Source organism: Thunnus maccoyii, chromosome 19 (assembly GCF_910596095.1).
Source record: "Thunnus maccoyii chromosome 19, fThuMac1.1, whole genome shotgun sequence".
Taxonomy (NCBI): Eukaryota; Metazoa; Chordata; class Actinopteri; order Scombriformes; family Scombridae; genus Thunnus; species Thunnus maccoyii.
In genome coordinates this window covers 17915809-17932009 of record NC_056551.1, presented here as the reverse complement: position 1 = coordinate 17932009, position 16201 = coordinate 17915809, and the positions used below count along the sequence as shown (strand labels likewise).

The 16201-nt window shown below is 40.2% G+C and overlaps 1 protein-coding gene across 1 annotated transcript; it reads left to right on the top strand.

Moving 5' to 3' along the window:
• The first annotated feature begins 995 nt into the window (after window positions 1-995).
• Window positions 996-12802, top strand: nop14 (NOP14 nucleolar protein homolog (yeast)). Its single transcript, XM_042396135.1, has 19 exons — window positions 996-1263; window positions 2962-3144; window positions 4086-4220; window positions 4423-4564; window positions 4719-4867; window positions 5001-5129; window positions 5239-5361; window positions 5518-5649; window positions 5777-6125; window positions 6267-6397; window positions 6499-6584; window positions 6676-6811; window positions 7001-7102; window positions 7883-8036; window positions 8146-8305; window positions 11657-11804; window positions 11919-12037; window positions 12117-12272; window positions 12366-12802. Exons 2-19 carry the CDS (start codon window positions 2962-2964, stop codon window positions 12460-12462), a joined length of 2631 nt encoding a protein of 876 aa, XP_042252069.1. The 5' UTR covers window positions 996-1263; the 3' UTR covers window positions 12463-12802.
• The last annotated feature ends 3399 nt before the right edge of the window (window positions 12803-16201 follow it).

Sequence of the window (16201 nt, the reverse complement as noted above, 5' to 3'; positions counted from 1 at the left end):
AGTGTGCTTATTAGCTTGAAGTCAAATAAAATCACAATTTTTATATTTTTAAATGTTTCTCACATTCATGTGAGGTAAAACTGAATAAATATTGCATAAATCTCAGACTTTTTTGTTTTTAGGAGCATAAATGCTTCCCTCTTCGTGGGAAATATGTCAATCAATTTAAAAAAACAACAACATATTTTGGTTAAAATACCATGATTTATGTGTGTCCATAAGTTTCGTATGTGCTGATATTGTTTACCTGAATGTGTGTATATTATCCTTATGTTAAAAAAAAATCAAATGCTGGGAAGTTTTGATTTTCTTTTTTGGGCACATTTTTCCTTCAAAACCCTCTGTGTCATGCATAGCATTTCCACCCTGTCACCCAAAAAACATGAAGAAAACAATTTTTGATTAAATTTTCAAAATGTATTCGTATGAAACATGATTTTTTCGTTTAGCTGCATGCTAAGTGTGGCGTTAGCTTTGACCACCAAAATTAGCAGTCTCCAAATGTTCTTTTTTAAAATCCGTTTGGACCTTTTCATGACAAAAACTCTGTAGAAGTATCATACTGTGTGCTATCCTCTTCAAATGAGGAAGGTATTTACTGGTATTTAGTTGACAGCTCCATACTGTCCTTGACCTTTACACACAAACACACGGGCTGTTATTTGGACTGAAAAGACATTTTTATCTTAGGCGGACAAAATGTTTCAGTTTTTCCTGCCTTCAAAGACTTTCTGCTCTGTATCTTTATCACCCTGAATGTTTTTGACACTTTCACAGGAAACTTTGGGAGGTTTCCTTTCTGGAATGACCTCATTTATGCAGCTGGCTGCTGCGGTTCAGCCAGTAATAATTTTGGAATGAATCTTTGTTTTTTTGCTCCAAAATAGGGGTGGAGTGGAAAAGGTTAAAGGCTATAAATCAATCAGTGTCCTCCAGTCTTTGCTCATCTGAGATAAATTTAGTCCTCATGTATTTGTCCTGGCAATTGTAGGCTACTCTCCTGCAGACCTCATGGCGGGTGTACTTCCGGGTTTGAGCGCTGGGGGCGCCATAGGAAAACACACACCGGAAGTAGCGCTGTGTGCTCCTTTGTTTTGAACTTTGACACCGGGCTGTGCACGCTGGAAATGGTACCTCAGTGAAACAACGTGGACAGTAAAAGAATAAAGCGTTATTTGTTAAAATCAGCGTTGGCAGACTGTAACTCTCCCATGTTTTCTTCCGCCTGGATTTGATAACTCGGCTCATCAACCCGGAACAAAGGTAAACGCTGCCGGTGTGCGCCAATGTTGGTTTGTTTACAAACTGGTAACGAGTAGCAGTGTATCTAGGTACAGACGGACGACCAATTAAAGGAAAAAACAACATAAAGTGTCTTACTAAGGTCGCCAGAACAGCTTCAATGCACCTTGGCATTGTTTCTACAGTCTCTGAACTCTGCTGGAGGGATGAAACCAGGGCAGAAAGTTAGCACCAGTCACCAGACAAATGCTGGTGAAATATGCAAGTGGCTGGTAGATTTGCTTCACTCACCAGCCAAAAAAACAAAGGTAATCTATTGAGTGGCAGTGACGTTTACTATCCACTCGGCCGGTGGACAAAAAGGTTAATTTGCACCCTGGATGAACACCATTCTTCAAAAAGATATTCCCTCATTTGGTGTTTTGATGATGGTGGTGGAGAGCGCTGTCTAACACATCAGTCCAAAATCTCCTATAGGTGTTCAATTAGGTTGAGATCTGGTGACTGTGAAGGCCATAGCATATGATCCACATCATTTACATACTCATCAAACCATTCAGGGACCCCTCGTGCCCTGTGGAGGGGAGCATTGTCATCCTGGAAGAGACCACCCCCATCAGGATAGAAATGTTTCATCATAGGATAAAGGTGATCACTCAAAACAACTTTATATTGATTTGCAGTGATTCTTCCCTCTAAGGGGACAAGTAGACCCAAACCATGCCAGCAAAATGCCCCCCACAGCATAACAGCCACCAGATCCCCTCACTGTAGGGGTCAAGCATTCAGACCTGTACCGTTCTCTCGGTGTAACGCCACATATGCTCTCGCTCACGAATATGGTGAAGGATGACTCATTTGACCATATCACTTTTTTCCACATCTCTGTAAACTAGTGCCTATGATTTTTGCACCACTGAACTCTCAAATGTGCATTCATCTTTGTAATGAGGGGTTTATGCACTGCTACCCTACTATAATATCTCTCTCTATGTAATCATCAACAGACTGTTCTTGCTGACAATCTGATCACGTCCTGTGTTCATATTCTCAGTCAACTGAGGAAGAGTTGCTCTTCTGTTTTTTCCTTACATATCACACTAATGCATGAGCATCACGGTTATCAAATGTCTGACCCGACTTACTGATGTCTTTCCCATAGATGTAAATGCAGATGTCACTTAAGTCACTGTTCCTTTTGAAACACCAGCCAGTTGAGCAGTCTTTGTGACTGTGGCATTTTTATACGTGCCACAGATTGGATGTTAATTTCTAAATTGTACCATGCAATGCACCTGTGTGGAAGCATCTGCACTTGTGATGTTTCTCCATTTATTCAGGTTTTTCCTTTAATTTTTCACCCGTCTGCTCCTAATGTTGCCTCTCTTCATATAAACCTTCTTTTTATTACATTTGTTTATTACAATGTTTTCTTTATAAAAACACCTGAAAAGCTAACTAATGTTAACCAGATGCTCAGGATGAAACTAGATAGATAGACAAATCAATGACCAGAATACAAGTCTGCATAAATAGAAGAGCAGAATATGATGCAGCCAAATACCTAATAAATACATGTGATTTAATAGTTAAAAAATATTTTGTTTTACCTACAACAGTTTCAAAAGATAACAGGATTAATGCAATATCTCAGATACAGATTGTCTGGAAAAACAGACTTCAGTGATGAATATTCATCAGTCTACTACTCTGTTACAGATGGGGAAGGCACCTAAAAAGAGGAGCCTTGCTGACAAGGTCCGCAAGACCAAAACCTCCACTGAGATCAAGAACAACCCCTTTGAGGTGAAAATCAACAGGAAGAAATTTGATGTTCTGGGGAGAAAAACAAAGCACGATGTGGGTCTGCCAGGTGTGTCTCGATCCAAAGCCATCAATAAGGTAAGAAGACAAAAGCTTAGCCAGTATAGACGTGTGTCTCATATTGTCACCTTCAGAAAGTATTCAAGCTCACTGTCATTTTCATTGAGTTTTTTTTTTGTTGTTGCTGAAACGTGCAGTAAATTCAGTCCTAATGGCTGCAGAACACAGATTGCAGAGAAGTTATTAGGAGGCGTAGATCTCGGGAAGTGTTTTAAAGCATTTAGTGCTCATAAGGGCACAGTAGGCTTCATCATTTGGGATAAAGAAACTGTTAATTAACCAATTCAGCTCACTTTATTTCACCATTTTAATCCCCTCAATATCAAGACTGCTTTCTTGGGAGTCCTCCTGCATACATATATTAAAAACAAACAATAAAACAAACCAGATTCTTACTCCTGCTGGTTCTTCGTCAAAAATTGACCAAACACTCGGAACTGCAGCAAATAGAAGCTAGAGAAGTGGAAAATGCCAGTGTGGGCAGAATAAAGAAAAGGAACACAGACTCTCAGAATAAAGTACAAAAGATTCTGTGGTCTTATGAAATAAAAAAAAAAAAACTTTTCTGCTGTAGCACTGTATCTGGCAGTCATGGGTCACAGCTCATCATCAATTTAACACTATCTGTGCTGTGAAGGCTGGTGCTCGCAGCATCATGCTGAGAGAAGCAGAGGGAGTTTCTGCAGGAAGAATTGGGAGCTTTGTAAGGATCTGCAAATCGAGCTAAATAGTGGCAAACTGCATTTTATTTCTCGTTTATGTATTTTGTATGTAGTGTATGTATACATATGATATTTTTTGCTGCTTATCAGATCAAATTGATTGGTCAGTGAAGCAGTCTTGACTAATAATCCAATCCAATAAAGAACCAATATGTTTGTAGCCTGTTGTGTGTGTGTTTGCCCGAGAGGAGGTGGACAAACATAATATGCAATTCTTGATTTTTGTTTTATGTGTAGAGAAAAGAGACCCTCCTGAAGGAATACCAACACAAGAACAAGTCCAACAAATTAATTGACAGACGCTTTGGAGAGTATGACACCAAGATGGCACCAGAAGACAAAATTCTACAGAGGTTCGCGATGGAGAGGCAGGTGAGTGAAGTTACCTGGATGGACATACAGGACATCAGATCACCTGACATTCAGATTACCTTTCAATCACCTTTCAACCTTACAATCAGTTCATTTCACCATCTAAAGCCCTGTTTGGACCTACTTTGACTCAGTTCTGTAGCTTTGGGCTCCTGAAATGTGACATACTTCAAACTTCTACTTAATTTTCATTACCTTTCAGCGCGTCCATGATAAGAAGGATGTGTACAACCTGAACGAGGAGGAGGAGCTGACTCATTATGGCCAGTCACTGGCTGAAATGGAGAAATTCAATGACCTTGTGAACAGTGATGATGAAACAGAAGAGAAAGGTCTTTTGTCGGGTGAGTGTAATAATATCAAAATGCAGTGTCCCCTCAACACGGTTGCTTTTTTGTCGTGGTTTTATGATGCCAGCCCATATCAGGGTTTTATAAGTCATACTATAGATGACAGAGCTGGTACATAATAATGACACTATTCCGCTTTCTCACCTAGCTGAGCTGACGGCTGCCCACTTCGGAGGAGGAGGGGGCCTCCTTAGAAAGAAGACATCAGGGGAGCAGCAGGAGGAGGAGGGAAGCCAGAGGGCCAAGTCCCGACAGGAGCTCATTGAAGAGCTCATCCAGAAGTCCAAGCAGGAGAAGGTGAATGTCTATCTTGTGGATTTTTACTTAGTAATAAAGGCTTTTGGTTTTTTTATTGACAAACGATTGTAATGATGTTCTAGAGGAGATGTTGCTTGTGGTCCAGATGATTAACTTTTGAGTTCTTTCTCAGCGGGAACGACAGGTGCAGAAAGAGGAGGCGCAGGAGCTGACTGAGAAGCTGGATCAGGACTGGAAGAGCATCCAGGCTCTGATGGTGCAAAAGACGCCCAAAGCCGAGAAACAGGAGGAGAAACCCAAGGTAGGGATGGACCAATCAATCAGTGAAATGTTGTCGTTCCTCCATTTGGTGCTTTCTTTCATCAGTGATGGAGCCTGATCTCTCTTTACTTCCTCTCCATGTGTTCTAGCTGGAAGAATATGACATGATGGTCAGGGAGCTCGGCTTCGAGATGAAGGCTCAGCCTTCGGAGAAGATGAAAACCCCAGAGGAGCTCGCCAGGGAGGAGAGGGAGAAGCTGCAGAAACTTGAGGTGTGTTCACAGCGCGGCTCTTTGCCTCCTGTTGTTTGTAGGTGTTGAGCCTTTTTATCTTGAGGCGGACGGCATCTTGTCACATTCAATTTTTGTTTTAACATATTTGAAACCTCTGTGCGATAGTAGATTTCTTGTGCTCTGTGGTTTCTCCAGGCTGACCGTCTGAGGAGGATGATGGGAGATGAAGTAGATGACAGCGCACAGAGACAGACCTACATGTCTGCTGATGACCTCAATGACGGCTTCATCCTGGACAAGGACGACAAGAAGACCCTGTCTTATCAGGTACGAGACGATGCGTAGACGCTCCGTGTGTTAAAGATTTTTTTCCTCAGAAATATTCATCACATTGTTTGTAGTTTTTTATGTGAATACAGAACTCGTTTCATTCACTTTTCTTTTATACGTCTAGGATGGAAAATGGAACATTGAAGAGGGCTCTGAGGAAGATGAAGATGATGAAGAGGGAGAGAGTGGTGAGGAGGAATCAGAGGCAGAGGAGGAAGATGAAGATGGAGATGGAGAAGAGGAGGAGGAGGAAGGGGATGAGGAAGAGGAAGAGGAGGAGGGCGGCAGTGAAGAAGAAGAAGAAGAAGAAGAAGATGGTCACTCGGACCTGGAGTCAGAGCAAGAAAGCGAGGATGAGGAGAGAAAACAGGAAGAGAAAGAGACCAAGGCCAAAGTGAAGAAGAGTCTGACCAAAGAGGAGTTGAAGGCTCAGCAGGACGCAGCCAAAGCAGAGCTGCCGTACACGTTTACTGGTAACGACACACAAATATAAAGATATAAGGATCAGAACTTTAAAAAAAACTTAACGTGCCTTTTTTCTAGTTGAGCTTGCGTTTTATTTTAAATAGAGACATATTTGTTTTACTTATATATTCTGTGTCTTCCTCTCGTAGCTCCAGAGTGCTACGACGATCTCAAAGATTTGCTCCACGGACACACCCCTGACAACCAGCGCCTCATCGTGGCCAGGACTCAGAAATGCAACCATCCTAGTTTGGCTGTTGGCAATAAACTCAAACTGCAGGTACAATAAAGAACCACTTCTGTAAATCAGTGCCGTACGTTTGTCTTTGGTTGTGTTTAGTTCTGTTCAAACTGATAATATCTTATTTCTGTTTTTCTCAGAAACTGTTTGGCTTCTTGTTGGAGTACGTAGGAGAGCTGGCCACCAGGAGTCCACCTGAACTCACCACCATAGATAAGCTCATACCGTGAGTTGAAAAAATGGCTTTTCTTTTTCAAGTTTGTCCCCTGATTTGAATATTTAGTCCTTGAAACTAAACTTATTTGTTTATTCTGTAGAGAGCTGTACACTCTATGTCAGATGTTTCCAGAAGCGGCCTGTAAGGCCATGCAGAGCACCATCGGAGATGCCGCTCATAGCATGGAGGAGGTGCTGGAGGTCAAAGGGCATGCTGCTTTCCCAGCACTAGACATGGTATGGATTATTTCCTGTGAATGCCATAAAAAATATTCACCAGGGTGTGTAGAAATTTGTGTGTGGGTTAATTTACAGGCCTGTGTCACTTCTATCTTCAGCTTGAAATGTTGTTTCTTTTATAATTTGCTTAGTTTTACAGATGCTCTTGGCATTAAACGAGGACGCATCTTTCTTGTGTATTTTTAGCTTATTTACCTGAAGGTGACGGCATTGCTGTTTCCTACCTCAGACTTCAGACACCCAGTCACGACTCCGGCGCTGCTTTACATCAGCCAAGGTCTCACTAAGGTACACACAGCCTTCACTGCGTTTGTTGTCTGTGTTTCCCTGTTTTGACTGATCCTGCCTTTGTATGTGTGTGTGTTTCAGTGTGTTACACAATCATTGTGGGCCTCTCATTTTGTTTGAACAAATGGACTCCTCATTTCGTTTGAATCCATCCCTCATCCTCTTATTCATCATCATTCTTTCTTGTGTTTTCTCCGGATAAGAAGAGGCTTGACATATATACACCTCAAACATTCTCAATTATTCATTGACATCACAACAGTCCTGTTGTTTTCTTTTTCAGAACTGCAGCTGAATCATATTGACATGGCATTTATATTAAAATGAATCTCTTCTTAAAGGACCGTTTCTCCAATTTTCAACCTTATCTCCAGCTATCTTGGCTGTTTCATCTTGGATTTCTAGTCTTCGTCTCTGGGTAGCCAGGTCACGTGCTTTAGATGCTGCTCAAAAACAAAACTTCCTTGTTCTCTTCGCTTTTATTGCAAACTAGCTACATTTCTAACAGCAAAAATGGCATCCCAAAATATGAGTGCAGAGGATGAGGATACATTTTACATTGCTTTGGCTGACGCGGATATTCAGCCGTATTGATTCAAGCGGGTATGGGGAAGGGCGTCAATAGCTTGTGTGCAATGCATCCTGGTACATGTATGCACTGTCAGCACAGCTACACGAGCAGGAAAACTCAGCTGAAGAATGAAAAAATGGATGTTCAGGTTTTAGCACCACTGCCATAATTATTGCCTAATTGTTTGTATTTTTGTGCACTATTTGCAGTGTCCAGTGAGATCATTAGAGGATGTAACATCAGGTTTAATGCTGTGCTGTCTGGCAGTGGAGTACGTCTCTTTTTCAAAGCGCTTCCTGCCTGAGCTCATCAACTTCCTGGCTGGAACGTTACATCTGGCCGTACAGGACAAGACCTCTCTAGGTAACTGCACAACATACACATTTCCACAGGTCATATCATGCATGTACTGGTGCCAGCATTCGTAAGGTGAAACAAATACTAGACTACAGACTTTAATATTCTGTTGCAGGTTCCTCTGTGGTGCCACCCTTTAGGGCATCAGGGAAGTACAGTGATCTACTGGTGTTGTCAGACTCAGAGTCTTCCAAGAGCTGGAGCAAGAAGAGCCTGCCACTGTCTGCTACCCAACACCTTGACCTGAAAAATGACCTCGACAGAGATCACCACAGGTAGGAGCGAAAAGAAGCTGGTCAAAACCCCCCAATACAATAGAATGATCTTACATTATTTCACTTTTTATACAATTAACAACAGGACTATCATCATTGACCTCGGAGCAACAACTTTTGGCCATAAGCTACCAAAATAATTTGATTAGAAAACAGGGTAGACAGTAAAGTTACATGATTTAATGTGAAACAATGGTACTGTATTGGGCAGTTTTGCAGAGCCACATATGATTTGTCATACCTTTATAAGAATATGGGTCTAAAGACAGCAGCTGAATCCGCCACTAACAGCATTTCTGTTAGAAACTCCACAACTGCATTCTGCACATTTACTGTCCAGACTAGTTGACAGCTCAAGTGAAGTAACGCCTTTCTTATAAGTGATGTTTGAGTCATTAAAATAACATTAGGTTTTCGAAATCTGTCCCTTCTCTTCACATTAGGTTTGCTGCAGCTGTATTATTGTGTAACTATGAATGTTAGAGGACACATGAAGCCGCCACTAGATCACCATTTGTTTCACTTTTAATGCAGTGATGTCTAGTACAACGTTTAAGGAACATTTCAGAAGAATTAGAAGATTGTTTTAATTAATTTTCTTATTGAGAGTTGGACGAGAAGATTGATACTTCTCATACCTGTCTATGAAATATGAAGCTACAGCCAGGAGACTTTTAGCCAAGGGGAAACAGCTAGCCTCGCTCTTTCCAACAAAACAAAATTCACCTACCAGCACCTCTAAAACTCACTAATGACTCCATGAAATCATTGAGCTCAGTAAAGAAATAGCCATGTTTTTACAATTTGTTTTTGTACAAATTAAAACAACAACATGCAACATGTTAGTTAGTGAGCCCGGCTAGCTGTTTCCCCTCTACCTCCAGCTAGCTCAGCTCCAAGCTAACTGTCTCCTTGTTGTAGCTTCAAGTTTAGCACATGAGAGTGGTATCCATCTTCTCATCCAAGTCTTGACAAGAAAGCAATGCTGAACTTTTCCTGTACTATTCTTTTTCCATAAGTGCGACACACATCTGAATATTTTACAAGAGTTTGTCATAGTGATTATTTGCTAATGCTAGCTAGCGTTAGTTAACCAGGCAGCTAGCAAGAAGGATTTTAGCATTTATGTTTTCAATGTCAATTTCTTTATTGAATTACTGCCACTTCTGTGAGCACCACCTTCATACAGCATTTAGCTAGCTTTAGATATTTCAAACTTGGTTTATATGTTCACTGTATCAAAATTATTTAAAAAATAAACCAAACCCCTCCACAGGTGTCCCCAGACATATTGTGTATATACAGTTTACCCTCAGAGACTTGGTCTTCAGAAAGAAAAATCTCAGAATGCATTAATTGGCCATTCAGAAGTAAGTATATAACAATACCATGTAATAACAAGAGTGGACCTTTGCCTGGAGACAATTATAGACACAGCAGGAATAGGAGAAGGGAAATAAAGTGTGAGAAAATGTTTTTTCTTCACACAGCTTCAAAGTTCAATTTGGACAAGAAAAAGTCCACCAAAAATGAAAACTGAGACTGATTAATAACCTTTTATTGAAGTGAATAAAAGACAAGCTAATTTGTTCTTTTGCAAAAAATAAAACTGTGACGACAAAATGGAAGCACACAGACACACTCGTACAGATCTCTCCTTTAACCAGTTGCTTTGCTTTTAAAAGAATCAACTTGTGATAAGCATCTTCATTAATGGCCGCCACTGTACGCATATTGAAACCTAAGAAACCATCATACGGTGTTTACCTGTACAGACTGTGCGGCTCAGAGCTGATACATACACTCATGTGATTCTGATGAGTCGCCAGCATGGTTTCACACAGCAGCTGGTGTGTGGGCACAAAGCAAAGCTTGCAAACAGGCTTCAGCGGATCAGGATTGTACACAGTTTGCGAGAATATACATTTTCATTTGTACTCAACTAAAATTAATGCTACTAACATGCCATACACAGTGTGACTCAGACTCAGAAGTGGTTATGTTAGAGAGAAACTGAAGAATAAACTTACATATTATCCCCATTTTAATCATTTATGTGTCTTATATTCATCTAATCTATTCTTTTGGAAGCTGCAGTTGTCATATAATATTTCAAAGCTTTTATTTTTTTACAGCTGTTAATTCATAATTAGTCAGACTCAGTCTCGCGACGACCCTAAACGCCCACCTAGTTAAATCATCTTTAAAACGCTCGGCCTTGAGGGCCCAATGCAGTCGGATCTCCTCCACGCTGTTACGAACGCAGCGTTTCATGTGACGCCCGCTCCTCACACCTGGATGTCCAGTCATATTCTAATTTCTGCCTTCCTTCAGGCCTCACAATGATACATTCACACCAGCAGCTGTGTGTGTGAAGAGTGTCGTAGCCTTGGTAATTACTACCTCAGCGATGCTGCAGAGTAGTCCAGTAGAGAAGGGCGCGAGTGAGTGTACACTGCATAAAAATGAGAGTGGAATAAATATGTATTTGCACACAGAACTTTGAACTAGAAGAGTAATTAGTTGTCAGTTTTTTTTATAGATAACTAGGTACAAAACAACATGAAATAGTCATGGATTCTACAACATGGATGCAGCAAAATGATTATGTTGGCCAGCTGCTGCAAACTTTTCTATGTCTAAATGCTAACTAGATTTATATGGGGAGAGTGCGAGTCAATGAAGCAACACTCGCTAATCAAAACACACTGTTATCTTCATCATCTGGTTGTTGTTAAAGCACAGAGCTGGTCACTGCATCACTATTGATATACTGTGCTAATAATCTGAATACTAAAGTTAATCCAAGACTAAAAAAAAAATAGAAATTTGCAAGCTGCAATTTGCTACATGAGATAATTTCCTCTTGTGTTAAAGGTGCCCTGTAGAGTTTTCTCTTACAACAAACAAAAGTTATGTTTACATTGACTGTTACTCACCAAAACACATCGTATGTATCCGTAGGGTCTGACAAATATTTTGAATCCATTTCCTTCCTCATGAAACATTTGCAAAGTCAATTCTTTAAATATTTTAAATCATGCATTGTTCTGACTTATGTTATGATATTCTTATGTGAAATTTGCAAGCAACCATTATTTATGAAACCATAATGCTGCCATCATTCTTTGTGTAAGTGCTCGCAAATACCTTTTGTGAAACAAGCCCTAGATACACAAAATAAATAGTCTCCATGGTTTGTATACTTCATGCCTCTACATGTAACTCCACTTATACTTACATACATTATACTTGCTATGACAGTCAGATGTAGGAAGGCTAATAACCATTGGACAAATAGCAAACTATAACATTTGAGGTGTTCATCTGTGTGTTTGTATTTCTCCACAGGTTGATGTGTCTGTCTACCTGCCTGGACCTAGTGAAGCGATGCTGCCTTCTCTACAAAGACCTCACATCCTTCACGCACATCTTCCAGCCAATCAGAACGCTGCTTTCAAAACATCTCTCAGCCCAAACGTTACCTGAACCTTTAAAGGTTTGTGCCAAAGAGGGTTCGATACACTTAAACCCCTCTCCAAGTGCATATATTCTGCCTCATGGTCTTATTTTCTATTTCTCCTTAATTTTAATGTTTGTTGTTTTGCTGCAGGAGCTTCACAGTGAGATCCTAGAGGCCATCAGCAGTGCTCCTGTGACCCGCAGTCGGTTAGTTTTTGAGAAGAAGAAGCCCATTCCTCTGAAGCTGCTCACACCCAAGATTGTTGAAGTGTAAGTGGCGACCCAATGAATGCGAAGGCTGTTTTTAACTATTTGCTGGCGGTGTCTAATTAGCATCTTTTTTTGTCAGGTTGGACTACGGAAAGAAGCGAGGCAGCACCAGAGAAGAGAGAGAGAAGGAGCGATTGAAGCACAAGTACAAGAAGGAGTTCAAGGGAGCTCTGAGGGAGATCAGGAAGGACTCACGCTTCCTGGCCAGAGAGAAGCTCAACGAGGTCATGAACAGGTGCGGATAAAACACAGCGTCCATGTGGAAGTGAGCCACAATGATTTGCATGTTTGTAAAAGCCTCTAACATTTGATACATTCTGCGTTTCAGAGATGCAGAGAGAAAGAGGAAAGTGAAGGAGCTCTTCGGCAGTTTGGCCACTCAGGAGGGAGAGTGGAAGGCTCTGAAGAGGAAGAAGAGGAAGTGAAATACAGAAACGTCTCCTTCGATTCTCTCCATCATCTGTTCCCTGTTAAATGGACTTCTCCAGTTCAGCTGTGGATAAGAATTTGTGGAACCAGGAACTGTTTTGTACTTTATTTTTTATCATGAGACAGTATAAATTCAACCTTCTTCCTCACAACACACATTTTATACTGTTTTAGAAATAGCTGTCAGCGACACACACCAAGTTGTCAAACACTCTGATGTAGGCGTTTGACAGTCGGATAATGTTGTTAGAAGTGTCAGTCTACACAGCGGTGAATGTTTTGTTTGCAATCTCATTTTTTTCCCCACAGAATCCATCAATAAAATGTGCAAAAATACACTACCTTTCTATTTTCTTATTTTCTCTTAACAATATGTTTTTCAAGGTAAGCTCAGCAAAGTAAGAGCAAGGTTACTTGTAGCTGTCTTTACAGGGGGTGAAGCCAGGAGCCACAGGACTGTTGAAAGATAACAGAGATGTGGGAGGAAAGATGGTAATTGGGATATATTTTGGACTGAATTAAATTTGGAGATGGTAGTGGTCATATGGAGAAGGTCTGTAAGAGAAGTGTTGCAGATTCACTTTTTAGCCAAGGGCATTCAGTGGAGTGGGTGTAGTCAGGCTTGAGAGAGTTTTTTATTTTATTTTTAGTATTAGTATCAGTATTTTATTAGAATAGTCATGTTGATTACCACCTACTTTCTACCAAGTGGCTTAAAGGATAAACTTGGCAGTTTTTTTATATTTTCCTTATCGTCAACAAATCCCAGGAGAAGACAACAACCATTGGTTTCTGATCACAAATGCATCTTTTTTTAAAGGCTAGGTAATTTCTTGTAACAGCTGCTCACTGTAGCTTTAAAACATAACTCAAACAGGAGTTGTGGCTATTTTTAGCTGCAGATTAATAATTGCTTGCAGAGTATTTACAGCACTAATAGTTTGCACAACAATGGAGGTGTATGGTACACAGGAATAGGCTTTATCAGGCATTAGCTGCACATATAGGATAGATTAAAATTAGGATAATGTAGTTGGTTTTGGTCTTTTGTGGGATTTGTTGGGTTCTGTTTTTGGGAAAACAATTGTATGTCAAAGTATTGAGAGTAAGTGATTATCATAAATAATATTTAGATATTCAGGTAATGGGTAACGGTTAATCCAACTGTAAGGGTTTATTTCAGAAATAAAGAAATTAGGCAAATGTCAGTGGTTTAATTTTATTATCAACACAGATATTCAAGCACAAACAAGCATTCAAGGGTTGTATGTTGGTACAGAGGAGTTATGGTTTGACTGGTCTGGCAGGAAGAGCTGGTTTAAGTTAGTTTGGTTGGGACTTCAGCGCTAAAAGATATGTGATTCTGTGCAGGGATACAGAAACAGCAATAAATTCTGTTGATGTCTTATGCAAAGGGTAATAAAATAGCACCACCTTGGATTTAAAGGTCTCTGCAGCCTGGAGTGACATTTACTCACCTGCAACAGAACAAGAGTGCAATTTATGTTGGTTAGAAGAAAAGCAGAGACTGATTGTACTGGTTATTTTTAGGGTTTTTTTTAACTTAAGTATTTTTCTTTTAACTCTACTTACCTGTTGCAGCTGCTGTGATGATTCCACACCTCCTCTCCTCCCCCTCAGGTTGTTTCCTGTAGGTGGCAATCTCTGCATCCAGCTTCAGCTTGATGAGGTCCTGGCGGTTCCTGCATGTGTTAAGCCATGTCCAGATGGGTCTCACATCGTGGCCTTGTCGACATCTTGAGAAAATTATCTGAGGATCATCTCCTCTTCTTCTGTAGAAGCCAAGCAAGGCAGTCAGATTGAAAAATGGAAAATAGAGGTTGGTGAGATACATTGAAGTCCTTACCTCAACCTCTTCAAGGTATCCTCACTTGATATCAGCAGCTCCTTTCTTACACTGATTGAATTTCAGCTCATAGTCCTTGCTGATGACTGCAGGGGCTTCCTTGTAGTGGCTCTGCAGGGCTTTGAACTCAGCTTGTAGAGCAGCATTCCTCTGGTGTAGTGCCTAGACTTTCTGGATTTGTCCTGCAAACCTGACACTCAGGTCCTGCATGTCCTACTTCTCTTTGCTGCCGGTGTAGTTCTTAGGGGTTTTATGGGGCCACAAAGAGCGTCTCAGACAGAATTGAGGGTTTATACACATTTTAATTGTGGATCATGACAGTTTTTTTAGAGAGCCATGGCACAATTATGTGACATTGGTAATTGAGTCTACTCCTTGGTCTTTTTGTACCAGGGTGTGACATTGGAAGTTGCTACTTTTCTCTCACCTCTCAGACAAAACTTGATAATATGAAACTTTGATTCTTCTTAAGATACTCATCTCTGAAGTAAAAATGTGTGATATTACTCTCCCTGCACCACAAAGGTGCAGCTAACACAGTCCAAGAGTTGGTTGTTGCTCTCAGTTTTACTGGCAAACATGTCCCATACGTGAACAATAACTATGGTTCAAGACTCTTTTTCTGTGCACAGTTTGTATACTGCAGTCCTTTTTATAATTTAAGCATTTGTAAGCATTTTCTGAATGAAAATTGTAATGTCTAACGTTTCAATAATCAATCTTTTATTAATTTTTTAAACTCTTTCGTGGTATTTTTTGCCAAATGCTGTATTCTTTTTAGTGAGAATTCACTCTTAAAATAAGTATCTTTTTCAGACTATATATATAAAGATTGTTTTTTGTCTAACTTGTCAACTTTTATTCTTTGTTTGTCTTGTTTTTATGCTATTTTGTTGCCTTTGTCCTCACTGTGGGACAGCAGGAAACCAATCGTTAGTTTCAGTTTCTTAACTGAGTCGGGCCCACAGCTGGTGATGTTTTACATTGCTCTGCTGTTTTTCCTGCAGAAAATTAAATAAATTGAATTAAATTAATGTCAAAACCATCAATAGTGCCATGAAGGTGTTGGTTGAGCTGGGACTTAACTGGTTAAAATCTCCCACACATGCAAGTATCTTTTTCCAAATTACATCAGGAGTTTTCCACATAGTTTCAAATTATCATTCATGGAATAAATAAAAATATACAAAACCTAAATCTCATGTCACTCTCTGCATGGAGCCTCAATAAACAAAACCAACCAGGAGTTATCGACTACTTTGAGACTGCAGGGATGTTCCAGGAAACAGCAGTTTACAGCTATGGATGATAACTAGTGAGGATGGAAAACAATGTTTGGAGGCATACAACTGCTGATTCCTCTCTGTGGGATTCATTAGTAAGCAATACAAACAAAGGGTAGCAAATTAAATGACTCACACGGTTTTCCTGGGAGTACTGACTTTTATGTGAATAATTTTTCAAGTGATTCAGGCTTAATAAAGGCCTGTCTATATCAGCAAGTAATATAGCTTTAACTAAATGTTGTGAGGAGAGGATTTTTGTACCCCTACTTAGCAAAAGTGGTTCATTTTTCAAGGATTTGTCTTGTGTCACACCTGCTGACAAGGATTCAGAACTCACAAGTACAAAAAGTCAAGGAAGATGTACTGCAGCTGTAGAGGGATGTGAACAACTAATATCACAGTACAGGCGGTGAGATGCTGTGGGATTAAAATTGGGACATTTATCAGCAATAGGTTGTTGATGCATTTGGTGCTCTCGGTGTTAATGGAGCAGAACTGTCTCGCAGAGGAAAGATCTTGGAGCAGTTGGTTGCAAGGACTGACATTTGTTAGAGCATGTTTTACCTCCTCTTTCTATCGTAC